At 53.1% G+C, this 26,947-nt stretch overlaps 1 protein-coding gene across 1 annotated transcript in view; it reads right to left on the bottom strand.

Annotated features, from left to right (window-relative positions):
• DMAP1 (DNA methyltransferase 1 associated protein 1) overlaps positions 1-26,947 on the bottom strand; it is a 61,769-nt gene that overhangs the window by 12,500 nt on the left and 22,322 nt on the right. The window contains exons 6-8 of the mRNA XM_075322142.1: positions 21,441-21,626; positions 14,629-14,700; positions 1,890-1,962 (exon numbers count right to left, since the gene is read on the bottom strand). Of these exons, the coding sequence (XP_075178257.1) occupies positions 1,890-1,962; positions 14,629-14,700; positions 21,441-21,626 (331 nt within the window). The remainder of the gene's footprint in view (positions 1-1,889; positions 1,963-14,628; positions 14,701-21,440; positions 21,627-26,947) is intronic.

Here is a 26,947-nt window from a genome sequence, read left to right as displayed (position 1 = left end):
GGAGGAGTAACAGAGGAACACCAGAGCTTCCAGTGTTAGGAGGAGACCTGTGTGGAGGGATGGCTGCACATCCCCCCTTCTCTATGGAAACGGACGGTTTCCATTCACTTGGAGCAAGCAAGAGGCCGTGGAAAGGATTGGGAGTGGACAGACAGAACTGACGCTCTCCATCGGTAAACCTTGGCCATGGGATGAGTGCCCGGTGCAATGTCAGGGGGCACAGGAGGTCCTGCCATACCTCGACATCATGCCCGCCTCCACCCCCTATAGCGCTTCCCCCCTCCCCTGCAGTACATAGCGCTTCCCCCCTCCCCTGCAGTACATAGCGCTTCCCCCCTCACCCGGAGTATATAGCGCTTCCCCCTCCCCTGCAGTACATAGCGCTTCCCCCATCCCCTGCAGTATATAGCGCTTCCCCCTCCCCTGTAGTATATAGCGCTTCCCCCCTCCCCTGCAGTATATAGCGCTTCCCCCCTCCCCTGCAGTGTATAGCGCTTCCCCCATCCCCTGCAGTATATAGCGCTTCCCCCTCCCCTGCAGTATATAGCGCTTCCCCCCTCCCCTGCAGTATATAGCGCTTCCCCCCTCCCCTGCAGTATATAGCGCTTCCCCCCTCCCCTGCAGTATATAGCGCTTCCCCCCTCCCCTGGAGTATATAGCGCTTCCCCCCTCCCCTGGAGTATATAGCGCTTTCCCCCTCCCCTGGAGTATATAGCGCTTCCCCCCTCCCCTGGAGTATATAGCGCTTCCCCCCTCCCCTGGAGTATATAGCGCTTCCCCCCTCCCCTGCAGTATATAGCGCTTCCCCTCTCCCCTGCAGTATACAGCGCTTCCCCTCTCCCCTGCAGTATATAGGGCTTCCCCCCCCCCCTCCCCTGCAGTATATAGGGCTTCCCCCCCCCCTCCCCTGCAGTATATAGCGCTTCCCCCCCACCCCTGCAGTATATAGCGCTTCCCTCCTCCCCTGGAGTATATAGCGCTTCCCCCCTCCCCTGGAGTATATAGCGCTTCCCCCCCTCCCCTGGAGTATATAGCGCTTCCCCCCTCCCCTGGAGTATATAGCGCTTCCCCCCCTCTCCTGCAGTATATAGCGCTTCCCCCCTCCCCTAGAGTATGTAGCGCTTCCCCCCTCCCCTGCAGTATGTAGCGCTTCCCCTCTCCCCTGCAGTATATAGCGCTTCCCCCCCCTCCCCTGCAGTATATAGCGCTTCCCCCCCTCCCCTGCAGTATATAGCGCTTCCCCCTTCCCCTGCAGTATATAGCGCTTCCCCCTCCCCTGCAGTATATAGCGCTTCCCCCCTCCCCTGCAGTATATAGCGCCTCCCCCCTCCCCTGCAGTATATAGCGCTTCCCCCCTCCCCTGCAGTATATAGCGCTTCCCCCCTCCCCTGCAGTATATAGTGCTTCCCCCCTCCCCTGCAGTATACAGCGCTTCCCCCCTCCCCTGCAGTATACAGCGCTTCCCCCCTCCCCTGCAGTATATAGCGCTTCCCCCCTCCCCTGCAGTATATAGCGCTTCCCCCCTCCCCTGCAGTATATAGCGCTTCCCCCCTCCCCTGCAGTATATAGCGCTTCCCCTCTCCCCCCGCAGTATATAGCGCTTCCCCCCTCCCCTGCAGTATATAGCGCTTCCCCCCTCCCCTGCGCTGTATACAACCACATTGTCCTATTTTCCTCTCTGACGCTGCACTGTATAATAGCAGCAGAGCAGGACGCGCGTGCGGCTCCAGATCAGACGCATTGTGCTCCGCCAGCTCCGCACTCTGCAAACTCTCTGTATTAGTGGATAATAAAGCACTCAGTCCATGGCACTACAAAGGCGGGGGGCTCGCTTTCTCCGCTCCCCTCCCCCCTCCACTTCTGGCGCCCTTCTTTTTTCCCAGACTCACCTACTCCGAGTTCCGATAGCATCTGATCCAGAGCTTTAATCTTCTTCTGTCCAACTGAGCTGGGGAGTTTCATCTGCAAACACAAAGGTAGCGGAGCCACACAGCTCCGGGTTAGGCCGCACTCGCAGATTCCTAGTTCAAAAGGCAGACGGCGGATCTCTTATTATAGAGCGGAGAAAAGCGCGAGGAATGAAAGGAAGAAAGGTAGAAAGCAAATCTGCAGAGCGGGGGAACGGGGGAGACGGGAGCAACGTTGGGGGGACACTGGTCTGACACGCACGGGGGAAGGGTGGGCGCGCTGCTCATTGTGCCGCCGCCGCCCGACCAGGAATCCCATTTTGCAATTGTCTGCGGCAAACCAAACCGCTAACAAAGAGGCGCGGGGGAGAAAGTTCACCTCTCCGGTTTCACAACACTACTTCCTGCGGCGGCTGAAGATGAATCGCGCTCACTCACAGGATGCCTCGTGCACAATGGCCTCGTTTGATGCCGCGTTCCCATTTAGCGGAGTTTTTTTTCCTGCTCTTTCTCTGGCGGACCGCCGGCGCCCCCCGAGCAGTGGGGATTCATTTAGCAGGTGATATAACAAAGAGGCGAGAAGTTAGACTCGACACAGAAGTGCGGCCAAAAGCCCACAAAAGACAGGAGCAAGGAGTAAGCCGGCAGAGCAGAACGCAGCGGGGGCCGGCGGCGCAAACGCAGCAACGCGAATTACCCGCACTCATTAAAAATGACAAGTAAAAATAGGATCACTTAACAGGCACTAGTTACCATTGAATTCACGCCGCAGCCTAAATATCCGCAGCATCACAAGGCCACGGAGACGGTGCGCCGCACCTATTCACCGCCACCAGCTGCCACTTTGATTCTTACAAAGCTCGGTGGACGAGCGCCGTGTGAATAATTAGACAAGGACTAAACGGCCACAAAGCGACCGGACGATACTGCGCTATCTAAATGCTCCGCAGCGCAGTGTCAGCGCGGTGTACGGCGGGTAATCAGCGCAGCCAGGAGATCTCATCACCGTCCTGCCGCCTCACAGGAAACACACAAATCATCTGCACAGAGTACGGGGGTCCATGCAGCAGCGATAGATCCGCCAGCGCACCACATCACACTGATTGGTCGGTCTCCCCGCCCGCGCACATCGGGGGCAGCTCAGGTGCTGATGGACATAATCACATGAAATGACGGGGAAGGGGGGGAGGGGGGGACATGGACAGATAATGTGTGAGATATGTGGCCTCGTCTGACCTCGAGCGCCGCAGACTGAGAACAGCTTTGCGTTTCCTCTCCGCCGATGGTCAGTGTCAGGAAAAGCTGCAGATCGCACCTTGCACTGACACACTGTAACAAACCCATCAGCTGCGAGAAATAAGGGCTCTATGCAAATAAAAACAACACATTACTGACCGCAAAGCCGAGGTCAGAACAACGAGAAAATGGACGACGGAAATCAGCAGAACTGTCCGGGACTTTTCATTATACAGCGAGGGTCTCGTTTCTTTACAGGAGAATTTGTTGAAGGACTTGGCAGAGGTGGCTATGAAGGGCAGCTGATGTCGCACCGCGCACCTGTACACACCGCTCCCCGTCACACCTGTACACACCGCGCCCCGTCACACCTGTACACACCGCGCCCCGTCACACCTGTACACACCCCGCCCCGTCACACCTGTACACACCCCGCCCCGTCACACCTGTACACACCCGCACTGTCACACCTGTACACACACCACATCACACCTGTACACACCACGCCCCGTCACACCTGTACACACCACGCCTCGCACACCTGTACACACCACGCCCCATCACACCTGTACACACGCCCCGTCACACCTGTACACACCACGCCCCGTCACACCTGTACACACCACGCCCCGTCACACTGCACACCTGTACACACCATGCCCCATCACACACTGCGCTACGGATCACACCATTCCCCTGTCTACATTGCACCCTGTCAAACTGCGCCACTGCACACCAATACACACCGCGTCGCCGCACACACTGCACACCTGTACACACTACGCCCCCGCGCACACTGCACACCTGTATACAGCGCCCCCACACACACTGCACACCTGTACACACCGCGCCCCCGCACACACTGCACACCTGTACACACCGCGCCCCCGCACACACTGCACACCTGTACACACCGCGCCCCCGCACACACTGCACACCTGTACACACCGCGCCCCCGCACACACCCCATCAGCCACACAATTACCGCGCGTCTCTTTCCTCCGCCCTCTAAATATAATCAATTAATCTCTGCGCTCGTTCTTCTCGCCGCGGCGCGCTCTTCCGGGTGGAGAAACTTCATTGGCTCCTGGGAGCCTGAGTATATTTTAATTTTGCCATCATTAAGAAAATGCTGTGATTTATGCGGCGGCCGTCAGACTAATATCCTTAGAATGTAGCCGGCTGCAGCGATTCATCTTGAAGAGTGATGAGGCTGATTGCTCTCTATGCAGAATGTATTAGGAGTAAATGAGCAGTCTATTACTCACCCAGCGCCCCAATCTGTTAGGTAAGCTCCGTTACCCAAACACCCGGAGCCGAAGTCACACGGGGTGACCGCACCGCCGGCCGCAAACTCATTAACTCCCAGATACCCGACCGCCACAAATAACTCATTAACTTCAAGATAGCCGGCCAGAGCTGCACTCACTATTCTGCTGAGGCAGTCACTGTGTATATACATTACTGATCCCGAGTTACCTCCTGTACTATACTCCAGAGCTGCACTCACTATTCTGCTGGTGCAGTCACTGTGTACATACATTACATTACTGATCCTTAGTTACATCCTGTATTAGGCTATGTGCCCACGGGAGCTCGCACCCATGGACATATCCGCAGGTACGTCAGCAGGTTTCCCGCAGCTGATCCCTGGAATCCGCAGCTATACCTGCGGACATTCATGCGACTTACCTGCGGAAGTCTCGCCCTCTATCTCCATAGTGGAAAGGCGGGATTTCCGCAGGTATTTCCGCAGGAATAATTGACATGCTGTTACGTGCGGCTGCGGGACAGCCTCGGCAGGTTGCGCAGCCACACATACCGCAGCATGGACACAGACACTCCCCATGTCCCATAGGATAACATGGGGAGTGTCTGTACTTGCTAAAACCTGCGGATTTATCTAGAAAATCCAGATAAATACACAGGTTTTCCGCTGCAAAATCCACAGGTACATAGTGCCGTGGGCACATAGTCTGCATACTCCAGAGCTGGACTCACTATTCTGCTGGTGGAGTCACTGTGTACATACATTACTGATCCTGAGTTACCTCCTGTATTAGGCTGTGTGCACACGTTGCGTTTTTTACCGTGGAAACGCTGCGTTTAGAACCGCAGCGTTTCAGTGGCAAATTGCATGCGTTCAGCTTTCCCAGCAAAGTGTATGAGAGATGAAAAATCAGTGCACACGCTGCGTTTCTAAACGCAGCGTTTTGGATGCCAAAAATTGGTGCGGAAAGAAAAGCAGCATGTCACTTCTTTTGTGCGTTGTGGCTGCGTTCTCTCCCCCATTGAAATCAATGATGTGGGTCAGAACGCAGCTACAACGCAGTGAGCTGCTTTTTTGTTGCGGTCCGCGGGCTTTGTCGGCATGCCAGAACGCAGACATTTACCTGGAAGTGAGGTCAAGAGGTTTCCTTAAAGTGCCCGCCCCGACCCCCCCTCCCGAAAATCCAACATGGCCCCGCGCACAGCAGCGCACCGGCCGCCCTACTCCTCTGTTTCTGTAGCATGTGGAATAACTCATGCGACAGAAAACTGCTGCCCAGGCCCTGCCAGGTCACCCCCTATTCCCCCTGGTGTCCTCCGGTGTCCCCCGGTAACCCCCGTACCTGTCACAGCGCTGATCCCCCGCGGCCCCCTCCTCCTTCACAGTGCGCGCTGGTCACATGTGCCGAGCAGCTGACGGCTTCCTGTGTTCAGTGTGAGCTGCGCTGGCTGCTGCTGCTCGGCACTGTGCAGCTGTGACCCGGGGAGAGTGGGTGCAGATTCTTTGCACCCACTCTCCTCAAATGGAGGGTCTGCACTACTAGAAAATGGGGGACACGTTCCCTGAGCGTGCCCCCCATATTCTAGAAGGTCCAGAGGCAACGTGGGACATCAAAAATGGATACTGTGGACCCAATTTTTTTCTTTTGAAATAAATTGGTGAAAGAGGATGTTTTTGGGGGAGTGTTTTTTCAAATAAATTTTTTTTTGGTTGTCAATTTTTTTTGCTATTACTGTCAATTAGTTGTGTCTGGTTTCAAATAGACGCCGTGACATCACTAATTGCTGGGCTTGATTCCAGGTGACATTACACATCTGGTATCAACCCCATTTATTACCCCGTTTGCCACCGCACCAGGGCGCGGGATGAGTTGGGGCGAAGCGCCAGGATTGGCGCATCTAATGGATTCGCCACTTCTGGGGCGGCTGTGGCCTGCTATTTTTAGGCTGGGAAGAGTCCAATAACCATGGCTCTTCCCATCCTGAGAATACCAGACCCCAGCTGTCAGCTTCACCTTGGCTGGTGATCTAATTTGGGGGGGACCCCACGTTTTTTGTTTTGTTTTTTTTTTTAATTATTTATAAATAAAAAAAAAAAAACAGCTTGGGGAGCCCTCCAAATTGATCACCAGACAAGATGAAGCTGTCAGCTGTGGTTTGCAGGCTACAGCTGTCTGCTTTACCCTGACTGGCTATCAAAAATAGGGGGGGATCCCACGTCATTTATTTTAATTATTTTTTTTTTGGGCTAAATACAAGGCTAGGCACCCTTTAGTGCCACATGAAAGGCACTAAAGGGCGCCAGCTTAGAATATGCAGGGGGGGTGGGACGTTATATATATGTTTGACATCCATTGACACATTTTAGGCTGTGTGCCCACAATCAGGGTTTGTAAAGGGGGTGTTGCATACCAAACTATATATAACCCTTAAAAACGTACTTTATTAATAGTCATTAAAATCCACAAGCTTTGTGCAAAATATTTCATAAGGGAAAAATGAAGGGAGGAGAGTAAGATGCTCGCCCTTTACAATAGCCCTCCCTCCTGTCCACTACCTACCGCGGGGGTTGGCACCCTGATACCTGCGAAAAATGGCGCCCCCACTCAACGGTGGCTGTCCCTGATATGACCCTCAATGAACCCTCAGCAAAGTGATGAAGAATAGATAGGGTTAACAACTCATACACAGGGTACAGACATTCACAGTGGACAGGAAAAATGGAACAGCTGCACATGAACCTCAGGTTTTAGACCAACATCAAATATCACTGGTAGTTCTAGGGGCAATAGTACAGACCGATGAACAAAACCAATGTACTGAATATGAGATACCACTTGTGCCTCCAAGAGCAAAAGTACAATGGATATGTGGCCCTATATAGCCCCAAACACCCTTGGATACCACAAATCAATTATATACAACTGATATCCAAGACCACTCCTTGGTATGCCTAATGAGTGAAAGACAAAATATGGTGTATAGTGCAAAAACAATGTGCAAGCTTATGAGCAGGTTCTGGCCTCAGATGCCATTATACTAAACAGCCAGTCTGCCCATATACGGAATAAATCATACCAAGTGTGATATAATGAATCAACCAGTATTGGTCATACAGGTTAGTCAATGACTTATCTGTAAGGTGGGTTCATGTGCGCTTCCCAAAATAGCCCCAATAACGCCTCAACGCGTTTCTCCAGACTTGGATCATCAGGAGGCTTGATGTAAGGCTTGCCAGTTAGTTTCAGGACAGCATGATGTCAGGATAAGGGGGGAGATCCGATGCACCTGGATCTCCTCTTAAACCATGCCAGTAATGAACCACCCCCACCCCCAGACAATCAGCCCACCCCCCCGCCCGCCCACAAACTGACACACCCCCATCCATGATAAGCCAAACCCTCAAACATTGCTGATCAGGTCTTATGATCTTTTCATAATATGTACAGGTACAGGAGAGATAAATATCTTGATAGATTACCTCTAGTATCCCGTTCATTAGTAATGAACCACCCCCACCCCCAGCCAATCAGCCGGGTGACGTTCCGTTTTATCGTTCTGTGACGTCATTTCCGGGTGACGCTCCGTGACGACACTTCCGGTTCCGCCCTGCGATCTGCGTGTGGAACGCAAGCTGCGTTACACCGTGGAATGCATCAGAGGGGCGCCCCTGGAGACACATCACATGTGATCCAGTAGGACGAATTACATGCACGGGATACTAGAGGTAATCTATCAAGATATTTATCTCTCCTGTACCTGTACATATTATGAAAAGATCATAAGACCTGATCAGCAATGTTTATGAGGGTTTGGCTTATCATGGATGGGGGTGTGTCAGTTTGTGGGCGGGCGGGGGTGGGGGGTGGTTCATTACTGGCATGGTTTAAGAGGAGATCCAGGTGCATCGGATCTCCCCCCTTATCCTGACATCATGCTGTCCTGAAACTAACTGGCAAGCCTTACATCAAGCCTCCTGATGATCCAAGTCTGGAGAAACGCGTTGAGGCGTTATTGGGGCTATTTTGGGAAGCGCACATGAACCCACCTTACAGATAAGTCATTGACTAACCTGTATGACCAATACTGGTTGATTCATTATATCACACTTGGTATGATTTATTCCGTATATGGGCAGACTGGCTGTTTAGTATAATGGCATCTGAGGCCAGAACCTGCTCATAAGCTTGCACATTGTTTTTGCACTATACACCATATTTTGTCTTTCACTCATTAGGCATACCAAGGAGTGGTCTTGGATATCAGTTGTATATAATTGATTTGTGGTATCCAAGGGTGTTTGGGGCTATATAGGGCCACATATCCATTGTACTTTTGCTCTTGGAGGCACAAGTGGTATCTCATATTCAGTACATTGGTTTTGTTTATCGGTCTGTACTTTTGCCCCTAGAACTACCAGTGATATTTGATGTTGGTCTAAAACCTGAGGTTCATGTGCAGCTGTTCCATTTTTCCTGTCCACTGTGAATGTCTGTACCCTGTGTATGAGTTGTTAACCCTATCTATTCTTCATCACTTTGCTGAGGGTTCATTGAGGGTCATATCAGGGACAGCCACCGTTGAGTGGGGGCGCCATTTTTCGCAGGTATCAGGGTGCCAACCCCCGCGGTAGGTAGTGGACAGGAGGGAGGGCTATTGTAAAGGGCGAGCATCTTACTCTCCTCCCTTCATTTTTCCCTTATGAAATATTTTGCACAAAGCTTGTGGATTTTAATGACTATTAATAAAGTACGTTTTTAAGGGTTATATATAGTTTGGTACACAATCAGGGTTTGCAGCGTTATGGGCGCAGAGTGTTTTCCCTGCGTCCATAACGCTGCGTTGTGCAGTAGAAGCACAGTGGAAGGAATTTTAGAAATCCCGTGCCCACTGTGCTTCTCTTCTCCACAGCATAAACTGACCTGTGGTGCAGCTTCCCGAGCCTCAGCATGTCAATTTATGCTGCGGAGACAAGAGTGTTCTCTGCACGTAGAATAGAGCAAGTCCACAGTAGCCTGAACCCAAATCGTGGGCATGGGCAGCTGCGTTCCCCCGTGGACAACACTCACATCTCTGCAGGAAGGCTGGCACTGTGTACTGGATGTACTGTGGCACTGTCACTGGATCATGTGGTCAAAAACGCACCTGAAGAAAACGCATGGAAAACGCATGAAAAACGCACGGAAAACGCATGCGGTTTTGATGCGTTTTTCCAAAACGCATTGTTTACAATTCTCCCCTCTGCCAGAGGGTGCGTTTTTTTCCGCGCTGAAAAAAACGCAACGTGTGCACATAGCCTTATACTTCAGAGCTGCACTCACTATTCTGCTGGTGCAGTCACTGTGTACACACATTACATTACTGATCCTGAGTTACCTCCTGCATTATACTCCAGAGCTGCACTCAATATTCTGCTGGTGCAGTCACTGTGTACAAACATTACTGATCCTTTATTATTCTCCAGAGCTGCGCTCACTATTCTGCAGGTGGACCCTCACCTGTAGAGCAGCCTGTGACCACACCTCGGGCCTGGCATACTGGATTGTGGTTTCTAGATTGGTATACTTGTGCCGCCCTCCAGCTTCTGACGTTTTGTCTCCATGGTCGCCTCATGTGTACTTTGATTTAGGGAGTGCTGCTCCGATCGCTGAGCAATAAACAACTGCCCGAGTGATAAATCGGTGGGAGGAGACGTCGCTGACAGAGCGCAGAATCTCTGATCATGAGAAGCTGCAAGACAACGATGGCTGCACTGGTGTATAGGGATACAAGGGGAGGCAAATGCTCGCCTTGCACCAACTGCAGGGGGCTCCAATTAGAAAAAGTGGTTTGCCCGTTTGTAGATTTAAATCTGAAACGCATCCCCAAATATGAATGTAGAGCGAGCTCCCTCTAGTGGTGACTGCAAACAATGTACAGACTATGCAGAGAGCTCCCTCTAGTGGTGACTGCAGGCAATGTACAGACTATGCAGAGAGCTCCCTCTAGTGGTGACTGCAGGCAATGTACAGACTATGCAGAGAGCTCCCTCTAGTGGTGACTGCAGGCAATGTACAGACTATGCAGAGAGCTCCCTCTAGTGGTGACTGCAGGCAATGTACAGACTATGCAGAGAGCTCCCTCTAGTGGTGACTGCAGGCAATGTACAGACTATGCAGAGAGCTCCCTCTAGTGGTGACTGCAGGCAATGTACAGACTGGATGCAGAGCGCTCCCTCGAGTGGTGACTGCAGGCAATGTACAGACTATGCAGAGAGCTCCCTCTAGTGGTGACTGCAGGCAATGTACAGACTGTATGCAGAGCGCTCCCTCTAGTGGTGACTGCAGGCAATGTACAGACTATGCAGAGAGCTCCCTCTAGTGGTGACTGCAGGCAATGTACAGACTGTGCAGAGCGCTCCCTCTAGTGGTGACTGCAGGCAATGTACAGACTATGCAGACAGCTCCCTCTAGTGGTGACTGCAGGCAATGTACAGACTGTATGCAGACAGCTCCCTCTAGTGGTGACTGCAGGCAGAGAGCTAGCTCCCTCTAGTGGTGACTGTAGGCAATGTACAGAATATGCAGAGAGCTCCCTCTAGTGGTGACTGCAAGTAATGTACAGACTGTATGCAGAGAGCTCCCTCTAGTGGTGAGTGCAGGCAGAGAGCTCCCTCTAGTGGTGAGTGCAGGCAACGTACAGACTGTATGCAGAGAGCTCCCTCTAGTGGTGACTGCAGGAAATGTACAGACTGTATGCAGAGGTCCCTCTAGTGGTGAGTGCAGGCAGAGAGCTCCCTCTAGTGGTGAGTGCAGGCAACGTACAGACTGTATGCAGAGAGCTCCCTCTAGTAGTGACTGCAGGCAATGTACAGACTATGCAGACACCTCCCTCTAGTGGTGACTGCAGGCAATGTACAGACTGTATGCAGAGCGCTCCCTCTAGTGGTGACTGCAGGCAATGTACAGACTGTATGCAGAGCGCTCCCTCTAGTGGTGACTGCAGGCAATGTACAGACTATGCAGAGCGCTCCCTCTAGTGGTGACTGCAGGCAGAGAGCTCCCTCTAGTGGTGACTGCAGTCAATGTACAGACTATGCAGAGAGCTCCCTCTAGTGGTGACTGCAGGCAATGTACAGACTGTATGCAGAGAGCTCCCTCTAGTGGTGACTGCAGGCAATGTACAGACTGTATGCAGAGAGCTCCCTCTAGTGGTGACTGCAGGCAATGTACAGACTGTATGCAGAGAGCTCCCTCTAGTGGTGACTGCAGGCAATGTACAGACTGTATGCAGAGAGCTCCCTCTAGTGGTGACTGCAGGCAATATACAGACTGTATGCAGAGAGCTCCCTCTAGTGGTGACTGCAGGCAATATACAGACTGTCTGCTCTGCAGAGAGCTCCCTCTATTGAGGACTGCAAGCTATGTACAGACTGTGCAGAGAGCTCCCTCTAGTGGTGACTTCAGGCAATGCACACTGTATGCAGAGAGCTCCCTCTAGTGGAGATTGTAGGTAATGTACAGACAGTATGCAGAGAGCTCCCTCTAGTGGAGATTGTAGGTAATGCACAGACTGTATGCAGAGAGCACCCTCTAGTGGTGACTGCAGGCAGACAGTCTGCTTATACATGTATGCAGGAGGTTTGGAGCTACCTCTTCACATCTGCCAGTCTAGTGAGGGCAGTATATAATGTTCCCCTGCTGTAGAGGAGTGCCAGGGGCTGAGCTGTACATGGATGTCACTCACTGAGCTGCCATATCGCACCCTCCTGACGCTGCTGGTTTATAATCAATGAATCTCTGTGATTGGAAGTCGCAGATTTTATAGATGTATCATCACCTATGGTGCATAATCAATGGTTAATAATTGGGATGGCGACAACCTACCCCCAGTGTCGCACTCCCCGACTGCTTACATGCCGGTTCTTAGTGTCATCCTCTAAGCTGAGCAGAGGTCGGACTGTAGGGGGTGCAGGGGGCATAGTCCAGCCTCAATCATTATTAGCAGAGGTCGGACTGTAGGCATCGCGGGCACAGTCCGGCCTCAATCAGTATTTGCAGAGGTCGGACTGTAGGGATCGCGGGGGGCACAGTCCGGCCTCAATCAGTATTTGCAATGGTCGGACTGTAGGGAGCACGGGGAGGGCGTAGTCCGGCCTCAATTATTATAAGTAGAGGATCAGGCGAGCAGCTCTGCACAGACTCCTCATCCTGCGCAGATTCTCCACCGCTGCTAATTAATCAAATGGCGCCTGAAAGGAGTGGAATATTAATTAGCGCTGACACAGTGCCCGTACCGGTGGCGGCCATGTCCATCTCTGTCAGCCGGGCACCGGTCACACTCTTCATTTGTGCAGTAATTTTGGGCTGGGGAGCTCGATCTGTCGCTGCGCCGCGCCGCTCTACTCCATTAGGCCGAGCGGCAATTTATTCGCCGTCATGGTGTGGATTTAACCGCTTCACCGCTGCAATGGAAAATGTTCAGGGGGCGGAGGTTTGAGCGGTGTTCACACCGTGATCCTAGAGGAAGGTTTTCAAGGTCCAGTGATGTATTTCGTGCAGAGCTGAAATCATAGCGCTCCCTCCAAACAGTGAGGGCGAATATTCAGCAAGCAGCAGCTTGTACCTCAGCTTCACTCCAGGCAGGGATGCTGCAGGCAATCCTGAATGATTAGCGGCAGCGTGTCACCAGATACCAGACTACTGTCCGGCAGGATGAATACACAAGCGCATGGATGTGGGGAGTTGTAGTAGAAAATAAATGATACAGTTTAGTAAAAACAAAAAAAAAAGAACGAAGAGAACGATAAAGAATATAAAGTGTTTGTTTTTTTTTTTGTCTCTCAGAGGCGACTGCCGAGACCTAACCTTCATGGAGAAGAAGGACGGGGGGTGCGGATGGGCAGTCGCCCGCTCACAACTAGAGGCGGCCACCACTAGGGGGGAACATGCAGCCTGGTGACACAACGGTGAAGAGGAGCTGAGCGATGAAGACCCCGACACTCGATGTCACCTACACTGACCGGCACAAAGGGGTCTGTGACAGCTCCTCCTCTGCTACTGGGAGGGTATAGACAGTGAGTGACAGGGGGTCTCCACCTCTGCTACTGAGGGGTCTCATGGTCTGCTACGGGGGGTATAGATAGTGAGTGGGGGGCGGTCTCCTCCTCCATGACTAGGGGCAGTGAGTGGGGGGGGGGGTGTCTCCTCCTCCATGACTAGGGGCAGTGAGTGGGGGGGGGGGGGGTGTCTCCTCCATGACTAGGGGCAGTGAGTGGGAGGGGTCTCCTCAATGACTAGGGCCAGTGAGTGGGGGGGGGTCTCCTCCTCCATGACTAGGGGCAGTGAGTGGGGGGGAGGGGTCTCCTCCTCCATGACTAGGGGCAGTGAGTGGGGGGGGGGGAGGGGTCTCCTCCTCCATGACCAGGGGCAGTGAGTGGGGGGGGGGGAGGGGTCTCCTCCTCCATGACCAGGGGCAGTGAGTAGGGGGGGTCTCCTCCTCCATGACTAGGGGCAGTGAGTGGGGGGGGGGTCTCCTCCTCCATGACTAGGGGCAGTGAGTGGGGTGGGGTCTCCTCCTCCATGACTAGGGGCAGTGAGTGGGGTGGGGTCTCCTCCTCCATGACTAGGGGCAGTGAGTGGGGTCTCCTCCTCCATGACTAGGGGCAGTGAGTGGGGTGGGGTCTCCCCCTCCATGACTAGGGGCAGTGAGCAGGAGGGGGAGTCTCCTCCTCCATGACTAGGGGCAGAGAGCAGGGTAGGGTGGTGTCTCTTCCTCCATGACTAGGGGCAGCGAGTGTGTGTGTGTGTCTCCTCCTCCATGACTGGCGGCAGTGAATGGGGGGGGGTGTCACCTTCTCCATGACTAGGGGCAGTGAGTGGGGGGGGGGGGGGGGGGTGTGTCTCCTCCTCCATGACTAGGGGCAACGAGGGGGGGGTCTCCTCCTCCATGACTAGGGGCAACGAGGGGGGGGGGGGGTGTCTCCTCCTCCATGACTAGGGGCAGTGAGTGGGGGGGGTGTCTCCTCCTCTATGACTAGGGGCAGTGAGTGGGGGGGGTCTCCTCCTCCATGACTAGGGGCAGTGAGTGGTGGGGGTCTCCTCCTCCATGACTGGGGCAGTGAGTGGGGGTCTCACCCTCCTCTTCATGACTAGGGGCAGTGAGTGGGGGTCTGCTCCTCCATGACTACGGGCAGTGAGTAGGGGTCCCCTGCTCGGCCCCCCGTGCTGTGACTTACCCTCTGGCTTCGTAGCGTCACTCCGGCTGATTTGAAGTCTGGGAATCTGATGCCAGCAGTTTCGGGAACGGCCTAAAAAATGGAGAGAAGAAGAGAATCCACGTGAGGAGCGACACAGAGTTATATTAAAAGCTCCAAAACCCCCCCAAAATGACGGAATGTGCGAGCGTTCCCCTCCCTTCCCTCTGATGCTCAACGGACAGACGATCAATGTGTAATCGGGGGGGGGACAGACTCCTGCGGGTGTCCCAGCGGTGCAGGGGTCGGTGCTCACTAACAGAAGACGGTGAGGACTCAAGGCAGACAGGAAGTGTCCTGTGCGCAGAGAAATGAATACCCTGTGGTGAAATATATAAGGACTTTAACCCCTGTTTTGTGGTCACACATATATAGAGCTGGAGGATGTAGATATATCCGTCCGGGATCAGAGCAGTCTCCGCTGCTGCACTTCGAGCGGCTGGGATCCGAGACGTCTCTGCTGTTGCACCTCTATGAAGCCCCATTACCTTCAGGTCGCCTCAGGGTCTTCATGTGTTGGGAATCTTCTGGCCACACGTAGGTCAGGTTAACTTCAATAGGAATCGTGACGCCACTCTTGGTAATTGCGGTCAGGGGGTGACCGCCATTGTAGTTTAGAGAGCTTCTGGGGCTGATGGTAAATGCAGTCTGATGTTATGGCCTCCTGAGAGTGAGGCTGGCCCCAGGGGCTCAGTGTAAATGTGTAGTACCACAGGTCGCAGAAGAACTCACACACAGGCAGCAATGTCTTTCAGGGTTTTTACTCACTTTCTGCTGGTACAGTGAGACGACCCGGGTAATGCTATGATGAACCAAGTGGAACCAGGTATCCTTCAGGCTGATCCAGGGGTGACTGCTGACTCGCCTTCCTAACCCTTTTTGTTTGGGGCGACCCCTGACTTGTAGTACTGCAGGAATCACCCAGGGAAGTCGCAACTGCCGTTCTCCCCTTTCTGGCCCATTTGCTGACAGCGTGGACCAAGTAATGCTGGTTGCTTGTCTTCTTTTACTTATGGGCTCCCTCGTTGCTGTTGATGCTGCGGACTCTATGTGGTTCGGTGAGGTACATCCAGCACCCTCACCAGCAGGTTTAGCAGGCCGAGTAGATGGGTTCCTGCTCTGGGGACCTGTTTTCCCATGCGGGAATGGCCTACCGGTAGTCTCCTTACTCAGCCACCTCTTCACTAGGTGGTCTTCAAGCAGCCCTACTGGATAGCCGCTCTCCCCCGCCAGCAGCCACTACAAGTGCAGGGTCTGACAGTGTCCTGCTCTTCTGCTCTACACCTCAAGTGCAACTGCTCCACTCCTACTCCTCTGACTGCCACTGCACAACCCCCTAGCTCCCAGTCCCACTACCCACCACTAGCTGGGATGCGAGGACTACGCTCCCTCCCTGGGTCTGCCCAGGGGTCCCCACTAAGATGTGTGTGTCCTACTTACTAAGTGTCTGTGTGTCCACACCTTAGTCAGCCTTTGGGATTACCTGTTCGTACTCACTCAGCCTGAGTGCAGTACTCAGTGGTGCCTGACCAGGTCAGGGGCGCCACATTCCCCCTTAGTTATCAACAGCACGTCCTTGGGCTGCAAAGACAAGAACATTTTAAAGTGCAAACTTTTCATGATAAAAACATTGTAAAACATTGAAACCAGGTACCATACATCACCACCCTCCACCCACAAGTCCTTAACCCACCCAAAACCCTCTGATCTTCTTGTCCTCGGGATGGTGGTTAAAGGGTAAGCCAATTCTTAGTTGAGCCACGTCTTTGGCCACTTCTGACAGGAATGTATAGGCGGCGTTCTCGGTCAGGGTCACTTCAGACAGGGTACCCTCTTCTTTGTGGTGGAGAGCCAGGCCCCATAAACAGGCGTGCTCTTGGCTTTTGGACAGCAAGCGCCATCACAGGCGTGCTTCCTGGTGGTGCAGAGCCAGGCCCCATAAACAGGCATGCTCTGGTGTTGGTACCGCTGGGGGTAACTACATACACTGCGAGAGTTTGTGGCTATAGCCAGTTCATAGCCTTATGGTCCTTAGTAGAAATGCACAAAACTAGGTGCTAAAACAGGTGGATTCTCACAATAGTTCTTGTGGGCACATCATCTTGAACTTGAAACGTTGCTTCAACTGGTAACACTGTAACTTTTCTTTACTTTTCTTTTACTCTGACTCCTCAGCTACATGGACCTCTTCTTCTGGTGCATCTGGATCCAATGCTGCATCTGATGTGGTATCTTCTTCGGCACTTTGTACTGTCTCTTAGGCTGTATCTTGTTCTTTGTCTTGTAGGTCTTTAACTTGTGCTTCTTTAGCTTGTGGTGACCTTGGTGACTGGGTGGCTACTGCTGGGCTATAACTTGAGTTCTTCGGGCGTGGTACCACGTCTAGAGCATACCAGCCCCTTTCACCCTTGTGCCTGGTGAATTCAACAATGTCTCCCATTCTTGGGTCACGACCAGGGTGTCCTCTCTGCAGGTGGGCCTGGACATCTCTTCTTGACACGAAGATGCCCTCCTTGACACCAGCCTCCACAATAAACCCGTAGCCGGTTCGCAGGTTGAACTCCTCAACCACTCCGCGGTGGATGGGACTCTCACCTGGCTCTTCGGATGGACTGCTTCTCCTCTAGGTCTCGGGCTGTCACCATCTCCCTCTCCTTGTCTGGGATAGGCTGCACAGGGGATAGTCTTATCCTCAGGCGGCGCCGTCCTCTGCTGGCTGGCTTTCTCATCACCGCCACCTTGCTGTCTGCGGGCTCCCAGGTCATATGCATACTTGGCATAAAGATGGTCAGCTCTTCTTCAGAAGGGGCGTGTCGTAACCTCTTCCCAGCAGTAGTGGGGCAATAGCGCGACCTCCGGGCCTTCCTTACTTCCTAAGGGTGCTGCGTCCTTCTGCGGCTGCTCGGGGATTGTTACTTCAGCCTCCAGGCCTCTCCTCCTCCCCCTTAGTGGTGTTAAGCACTCCTCCGGTTGCTCCGGCAGCAGCGCTAGGGATGGGCTTTCATCAGAGGGCCAGTGTGGTGGGCTCTTAGCCACAGAAGTTGCTGGGACCGCTCTGGTTCCAGATGACCGCCTGGGGACTATGTACTTGTCCACCAGGTCTTTGGGGAAGCGTGCACTCAACTCCTCCTTGAGTCGCAGGAATACTGGGTCTTCTCCCGGCAGGGACACAGGACCTGACTCTTCAGTCGGCGGCTGGGGCACGGTGGCTGCTTCTGCTCTGCAGGCTGGGGTAGACTGCGTTGCGGCCTGGTCTAATCTGGCCGGGCGGGACGCTGTTGCAGCCTGGTCTGAACTAGCCGAGCTCCCAGTCCCACAAGGCAGCGGAGCCTGGTTCTGGGTCACTGCGTGCGGACGCGATTCTCTCCTCGTCGCTGCTCACCAGGTTCTCTCTGCACTCTCTGAGTTTCGTTTCTTGCAGCAGACTCGTGACTTCCCACCATCTCGGGACAGATCCGCCCTCATCGCTCGCGAGGTCAGAGCGCTCCAGGGATTCTCTGGGTAGCCACACCTCTTCGTGGGCGGTTACTTCTTTTTGCATGGGCTGCTGTTGTTTCTTGGCGTGCTTTCTGCGTTGGCAATATGGCGGCATTTCAAACTTTCCAATCGGACCTCCAAGGCGCACGGTCACCTGTCTCAACAGGTCAAGTCCCTATCCTGTTCGTGACGCCATATGTGAAGCCCCATTTCCTTCAGCTTCTGGGGCTGATGGTAAATGCAGCCTGATCTTATGGCCTCCCGAGAGTGAGGCTGGCCCCAGGGGCTCAGTGTAAGTGTGTAGTACCACAGGTCGCAGAAGAACTCACACACAGGCAGCAATGTCTTTCAGGGTTTTTACTCATTTTCTGATGGTACAGTGAGACGACCCGGGCGATGCTATGACGAACCAGGTGGAACCAGGCATCCTTCAGGCTGATCCAGGGGTGACTGCTGACTCGCCTTCCTAGCCCTTCTTGTTTGGGGTGACCCCTGACTTGTAGTACTGCGGGAATCACCCAGGGAAGTCGCAACTGCCGTTCTCCCCTTTCTGGCCCATTTGCTGACAGCGTGGACCAAGTAATGCTGGCTGCTTGCCTTCTTTTACTTATGGGCCCCCTCGTTGCTGTTGATGCTGCGAACTGTGTGTGGTTCGGTGAGGTATATCCAGCACCCTCACCAGCAGGTTTAGCAGGCAGAGTAGATGGGTTCCTGCTCTGGGGACCTGTTTCCCCGTGCGGGCCTGGCCTACCGGTAGTCTCCTTACTCAGCCACCTCTTCACTAGGTGGTTTTCAGGCAGCCCTACTGGGTAGCCGCTCTCCCCCGCCAGCAGCCACTACAAGTGCAGGGTCTGACAGTGTCCTGCTCTTCTGCTCTACACCTCAAGTGCAACTGCTCCACTCCTACTCCTCTGACTGCCACTGCACAACCCCCTAGCTTCCAGTCCCACTACCCACTACTACCTGGGATGCGAGGGCTACGCCCACTACCTGGGTCTACCCAGGGGTCCCCTCTAAGCTGTGTGTGTGTCCTAGTTACTAAGTGTCTGTGTGTCCACACCCTAGTCAGCCTTTGGGATTACCTGTTCGTACTCACTCAGCCTGAGTGTAGTACTCAGTGGTGCCTGACCAGGTCAGGGGCGCCACACCTCCTGCGGTTGGGATCAGAGACGTCTCCACTGCTGCACCTCCAACGGCCAGAATCAGAGACGTCTCCACTGCTGCACCTCCAACGGCCGGGATCAGAGACTTCTTCGCTGCTGCACCTGCAAGGATCAGAGACGTCTCCACTGCTTCACCTTCAACAGCCGGGATCAGAGACGTCTTCGCTGCTGCACCTGCCAGGATCAGAGACGTCTCCACTGCTGCACCTGCAGCGGCCAGGATCAGAGATATCTCCGCTACTGCACCTCCAGCGGCCGAGATCAGAGCAGTCTCCGCTGCTGCACCTGCCGGGATCAGACACGTCTATGATGCTGCACCTGCAGAGGCCAGGATCAGAGAAGTCTACGCTGCTGAATCTCCAGCAACCGGGATCAGAGACGTCTACACTGCTGCATCTCCAGCAACCGGGATCAGAGACGTTTCCGCTGCTGAATCTCCAGCGGCTGGGATCTGAGATGTCTCCGCTGTTGTACCTCCAGTGGCCGGGATCAGAGCCATCTCCGCTGCTGCACCTCCAGCGGCCGGGCGTCCTGCACCTCTCACCTCATGGGAGTAATGGAAAGTGCAGGTGAGGGTGTAAAGTGTTGATATTTTGGATTTGGTTCCTGAATGATTTATAAATCATCTATGAATAATATCTGAAGACTCGGCGCACCCCGTCCTGAAGGACCCGATTAACCCCTGAGCTCTTGCACGGTGACAGCCGGGGTTCAGAAGGCCCTGGAGCAGCGTCACTTGGCTCAATAGCTGTGTGATTGCAGCCATTAAACACCCAGAGAAGCGGGGCTCGGGGGGCCGCACCGTCCTTGCTATTGATTCAAGGTTTCCTGATTGCCCCCTGAGCGTAAACACAGCAGCAGAGAGGGCACTTAGCATGCAGGCGGCACAAGGGCGGCCTGACACTTCTCAATGATTTTACGCCAGGACCCATCAGCCAGGAGTCGGCGCCTGCAGACACAGCCGAGGCCGTAATTCCAGTTATTTGCAAAAACAAATACGAGACAACACAGCACATGCAATTAAAGCAGGAAGGCGGCAACATCCGAGTCATGCCAGCGGCCAATCCGGGAGCAGCACCATGCAGGAAGAGTAGAGTGTCAGCTCTTGGGAGCAGCATTGTACAGGAACAGTAGAGTGTCAGCTCTTGGGAGCAGGACCATACAGGAACAGTAGAGTGTCAGCTCTTGGGAGCAGCACTGTATATGATCAGTAGAGTGTCAGCTCTTGGGAGCAGCACTGTACAGGATTAGTAGAGTGTTAGCTCTTGGGAGCAGCACTGTACATGATCAGTAAACAAAAAAGTGAGCCGGAGTTGATGTGCATGCAGCTTGTAAGCTCATGTTCACACTGGCCATAACACATAAAAAGAACCCATAAACATAGGGTACTTAGTAAACAATATTTTTGATAAAAAAAAGCGTAAAGCCATCCCACCGCGACAAGGTGTACCCAATCGGGACAGTACCAGTGTAGGTACTGTACTGATTGGGTACACCTTGTCGCGGTGGGATGGCTTTACGCTTTTTAGATCAAAAAGAGCGTTTACTAAGTACCCTATGTTTGTTTATATGCATTAGGCTTTTAGTCAGTTACAGCAGGGTATATGTTTTTATTTTCATTTTTTTAGCTCTTGGGAGCAGCACTGTACATGATCCGTAGAGTCAGCTCTTGGGAGCAGCACTATACAGGAACAGTAGAGTGTCAGCTCTTGGGATCTCTCTCCTCCTGGTATAGTTAGGGCCCTTGTATTAAAACCATGTAATGTGGAGTCTTGTCCCAGGGGTCCGGTGTGAAGAGCCATTATTACATGAACAGTTCAACTTCAAGACCATTAATAGCTGAGGGCAGGAACCACTCTATAGTGGGGATTCTGGATCATGACCACCCCCATCACTGAGAGCGATGGGTGCTGTATATTATAAACTGCGGTTCACAGCGCGAACCACTCTATAGCGGGGGTCCTGGCCCCCCATTATAACATGTACATACTCATGTGCTCCTGTTTGGGGCTCGGTCGGGCAGAAGGTCTGACCATCGCTCTCTTTACTTTTTACATGGAGGGTTCGGTGATGATACAATGTAATTCCCCGGGTGGCACCAGGAAGACCCCACACATTGATATGGCAGCAGATATAGCAGCAGAGGGCTCTTACAGGCTTCTCGGTCTCCTTCTTCTGGGGCAGCTTCTTCTTGGTGGCCTTCCTCTCGGCACGCCGCAGTTCGGTGGTGGTGTCGGCGGCGGTGATCAGCTTCTGGAGGTCCTGCGCTTTCTTCTCTCGTTCCTTCTTCCTGCTCTCGATCTTCCGCAGCTCCGCGATAAGATATTCCTCCTCCGACACCTGAGAGAAGAAAAGCAGACGTCGACACTGAGCGGAGGGCGCCACCCAGAGGCAGAATCATGCATTACAGCCATAGCTCACACCAGGGATATGTGAATGTCGGGCGCTCACTATGGGCCCAGCACTATACTGCTCCTCTACAACCTGGGCTTAAAGGGTGCTTTACACGCTGCGACATCGCTAACGATATATCGTCTGGGTTACGTCGTTAGTGATGCACATCCGGCGCCGGTAGCGACATCGCAGCATGTGACATGCTGGAGCGACGATCAACGATCGCAAAAGTGTCAAAAATCGTTGACACGTCGCTCCTTTCCATAATGACGTTGCTGCTGCAGGTACGATGTTGTTTTTCGTTCCTGCGGCATCACACATCGCTATATGTGACACCGCAGGAAAGAAGAACATCCCCTTACCTGCGTCCACCGGCAATGAGGAAGGAAGGAGGTGGGAGGCATGTTCCGGCCGCTCATCTCCGCCCCTCCTCTGCAATTGGGGGGCCGCTCAGTGACGTCGCTATAACGCCAACGCACCTCCCCCTTAAGGGAGGGATTGTTCGGCAGTCACAGCGACGTCGCTGAAAAGGTATGTGTATGTGACGGTGCCATAGCGAGAATGTTCGCTACGGCAGCGATCACCAAATGTCGCACGATTGACGGGGGCGGGTGCTATCGCTAGCGATGTCGCAGCGTGTAAAGCCCCTTAACAATGCAGGGCACATGTCCCCCTCTATACTGCTCTAACAATGCCGGGCAGACGTCCCCCCCTCTATACTGCTCTAACAATGCCGGGCAGACGTCCCCCTCTATACTGCTCTAACAATGCCGGGCAGACACCCCCCCTCTATACTGCTCTAACAATACAGGGCAGACGTCCCCCCCTCTATACTGCTCTAACAATGCCGGGCAGACGTCCCCCTCTATACTGCTCTAACAATACAGGGCACAGACGTCCCCTGGATGGAGAGCGGGAGCCATCGTCTCACAATATCTCATAGACTGTAAGAAAATGCTAAAGTGTTAAATAAATTTTCTCTAAAAAAGAAAAGTAGAAACATTCCAGGGGGCGCTCTTCTATTTATCCCTCTGGTCGGCAGGCGCCAAGACCACCACATACGATGAGACTGCACAGAAATCCCGGTGCGTGGTCAGAAGGTCCCCGCGTGTCTGTAGCTCCACAGTCTAATGGAAACCAATCAAAAAAGCAGAAAAAATGGGCACCAACCTAAGTGGAGCAGAGAAGAAGCGCTTGTCACGGACACGTATCCCCTTGTAAGAAAGCGCAGTCATGGGGGTCTCCATTCACGAGTATGCAGCACAGATGAGGAGACTAGAAACTAGAACTGCCGATTCATAACCACGGGACAGCGTGGCACATCACAGGAGCCACCAAGGTACGGCCCACCACGGCGCGGCCCACCCTTAGCCTTTGGCTGGCTCTGTGGTACCTGGCACCGCACAGCGCTGGATGCCGGGATGTGACCAGTCGCTGTTCTCTGCAGGTCTTTACTGACTGGGAAGGAACAAAGTGTAAAATCGAGTAGAAGAAAAGCAGCACGGAGCAGATGGACTTCAAACTCCGGAACTGTGGACCCCGAGGGCAACAGAGGCTCGAATAAAAGGGAAAAGAAGAGCAGCCTCCTGCTCCGCAGCCGCCCCCCGGCTTTACTGCGCAGCTCCCCCGACAGGTAACTGTACTACGGCTCCGAGCAGAATCCGGCTCCCGGGGTCAGGAGGAGCAGAGGCTCAAGGAAAACGCTGTCAGATCCCAAAGCTGAAAGCTAACAAGTCTGCCTGGCAGGATCATCCTGCGCAGCCACGGGGGGAGGCAGCGGCCGACGGCGGAGAGCAGCAAGGTTAGTCTGCGGATGTGGCCTCATACCAGCGCTCCCTGGTGGCCCCGTGCCTGTCCCACACACCAGCTGGGAACCGGGCATTAACCCTCTCCTGACAGACATCACATACCGGCGGCATGGTGGGAACCAGCAACTGTTCCGACACCAGCTGTTTAACCCCTTAGAATCTGCAGTCACTGGTAGATACCAGCGAGGGGGCTTCCCTACCATCAGGTATCACCAGCCCCCTCCCACCCTGGGGTGCAATTAAGGTACACGGATACCAATGTACAGCAATAGTAAAGCAAGGCTGTGTACGAGGATGGCAGCCGCAAACCCTCCCGGAGTACTAAAACCGTGAAAATAACGGTTCCCCCCGCACCTTTCTCATCCTATAACTGAAGGACGATGTGGCACCACATGTCCATGAGATTCTGCATCGCCGCCTGTCAGGCACCAAGAAAACGGGGCCGAACCTCAGCCCACAAAGACGAGTCACCGCAGGGCTGGAGGACCAAGAAAACGGGGCCAAACCTCCAACTGCAAAGATGAGTCACCAAAAAAAAAAAAAAAAAAAAAAATCACCAAAAGCCAAGAAAACGGGGCCGATCCTCTAACAACAAAAACGAGTCACCGCAGAGCTTGGAGGACCAAGACAATGACCCCGAACCTCTGACCACAAAGATGAGTCACTGTAGAGCTGGAGGCCAAAGAAAACTGGTCCGAACCTCCGACCATAAAAAACGAGTCACTGTAGAGCTGGAGGACCAAGAAAACGGGGCCGAACCTCCGATCACAAAGACGAGTCACCGAAGACCAAGAAGTCGGGGCCGAACCTTCGACCACAAAGATGAGTCACCGCAGAGCTGGAGGACCAAGAAAACGGGGCCGAACCTCTGATCAGAAAAATGAGTCACTACAAAACTGGAGGACCAAGAAAAAGCGTCCGAACCTCCGACCACAAAGACGAGTCACCGAAGATCAAGAAAACGGGGCCAAACTTCCGACCACAAAAACGAGCCACTACAGACCTGGAGGACCAAGAAAACGGTGCCGAACCTCCGACCACAAAGACCAGTCACTGTGGACCAAGAAAATGGGTCCGAACCTCTGACCATAAAAACAAGTCACCGCAGAGCTGGAGGACCAAGAAAACGGGGCCGAACCTCCGACCACAAAAACAAGTCACTGAAGAGCTAGAGGTCTAGAAAATGGCGGCACAACAAAGTGCTGGCTCCGATGGTGAGATCCGAACGACGGGGGCATAAGGCAGGATTATTCCCATTGTTCAGTGCGTTACACCATACGATGAATGGTGGAGCTCAAAAGTACAACTCGACCGCATAATACAAGCCTCATATAGACAGACACAAGGCGGCACGGGAGAGAAAGAAAGGCACAATACCCAAACCTGGCTACAACAGGAGGGCGACAAACAGGCTCTGAAGACTCTCCGCCTCTCCATCCACACACAGTGCCACTCCTGTGCCAGGACGTGTCTGGTACTGCACCCAATAATAAAGGACACCATAAGGAGCCACCGCCAATGGACCGGGGACAGAGAGCTGCCGATGGACCGGGGACGGCAAGAACCTGCTGTGTCTATTCTCTTACATGTATTGAAGCTGTACAACTCATTAAATAAAAAATGTACTTCCAGCCCATCCATCAGCCGATCAGCATCAGCTGGAGAAGACAGACAGATAATACACAATGAAAACCCTACATGGGGCACGGGTGAGGGGCACGGATGAGGCGCCCCGGGCGAAGGGCATGGATGAGGCGCCCCGGGCGAGACAAGGGGCACGGACAGCATCCGCCTTCCCACCGGTCCACACTTCGATTTAGATTTGTCTGTGGTACACTAGTAGGACTGTGAGGTTTTGGGCGGTCGCGGGGAGCCGGGGCGGCAGATTCCATTATCATTTAGGGCGCCACTTCTGTAGTTAGGAAGTATTGATATTCGGGTACATCAATCGGGTGTTGAGTGTGCCCTTGGGGAGGCCGGCTGGCAGACTGGGCTAGGTTATCTAGCTGCCTCTTCCTTGCCCGGTAGACGGGTTATATCCACTGGGTTTTAGACTAGAATAGATTTTTAGGGGGTTTCTATGTTAGAATTTTAGTTATGGACAATCATAAGTGCAGCAATAAGGAGAATCCTCTGACAAGTCTAGAAATAATAATAATAATGTATATTTCTATAGCGCCAACATATTCCGCAGCGCTGTACAATTGAGAGGTGATGGGTACAGACAATATCAGACTTTACAAGGTAACACATTCCGGAGTAACACGAGTCACCAGATACCAGGAGGAGCGAGGGTCCGGCTCACAGGCTACAATCCATGAGGAAATAGGGGGGCACAAATGTAAATGCTAAAAAGTGCACGGCCCGGCCATCAATATAATAAGGGGATTCACAGATCACTGCATGGACCGGTCACCGGCCGGTGTGTACAAGCGCAGAGATAGATAGTTAGATAAGTGAGGTGAGGTCATAGACCAATCTAAAGAAATATGTTTTTATGGCACACATGAAATTGTGGGTACTGTGAATTAATCAAATTGTCCTGGGTAGTGCATTCCAGAGAATTAGTGCAGCTCGAGAGAAGTCTTAAAGACGGGTGTGGAAGAGTCAGATAATAAAGGATGATAGTCTTAAGTTATTAGCAGAACAAAGGGCACGAGTAGGTGATAGACAGAGATGAGGAGGAGATGTAGGGCAGTTCAGAACTGTAGAGAGGACGGGTATTTGTAGGGCGGTGCAGAACTGTGGAGAGAATGGTTAGGTGATAGGCGGAGATGAGGAGATGTAGGGTGGTGCAGAACTGTGGAGAAGACAGGTATTTGTAGGGCGGTGCAGAACTGGCAGGTAATAGACGAGTAGGTGATGGACAGAGATGAGTGAGATGTAGGGCGGTGTAGAACTACGGAGAGGACGGGGAGGTGATGGACAGCGATGAGTGAAGACATGTAGAGCGGTGCAGAACGGTGGAGAGGAAAGGTAGGGTAACAGAGGAGGAGATGTAGGGCGGTGCAGTACTGTGGAAAGGACGGGTAGGTGATGGGCAGAGATGAGATGTAGGGCGGTTCAGAACTGTGGAGAGGACAGGTAGGGTAATAGACAGAGGAGAGAGGAGATGTAGGGCAGTGCAGAACTGTGGAGAGGACGGGTAGGTGATGGGTGAGATGAGTGAACAGATGTAGAGAGGTGCAGAACTGTGGAGAGCTTTGTGGGAGAGAGTGATACATTTATATTTCACTATGTAGCAGATAGGCAACCAGTGCAATGATTGACACAAGATGGAGGCATCATTAAAGCGGTTGGAGAGGAAAATGATCCTGGCTGCTGTATTCCGGATGGATTGAAGATGGGCGAGTTTAGTAAGATTGAGACCAATTAGTAGAGAATTACAGTAATCCAGACGAGAATGAATTAGAGCAATAGTAAGAGTTTTTGCAGAGTCAACTGTAAGAAAAGGTTTCT

This window comes from Anomaloglossus baeobatrachus, chromosome 8 (genome assembly GCF_048569485.1).
Source record: "Anomaloglossus baeobatrachus isolate aAnoBae1 chromosome 8, aAnoBae1.hap1, whole genome shotgun sequence".
Lineage (NCBI taxonomy): Eukaryota > Metazoa > Chordata > Amphibia > Anura > Aromobatidae > Anomaloglossus > Anomaloglossus baeobatrachus.
Note: the sequence above shows the minus strand (reverse complement) of the source record. Positions and strands in the feature narration are given on the sequence as shown.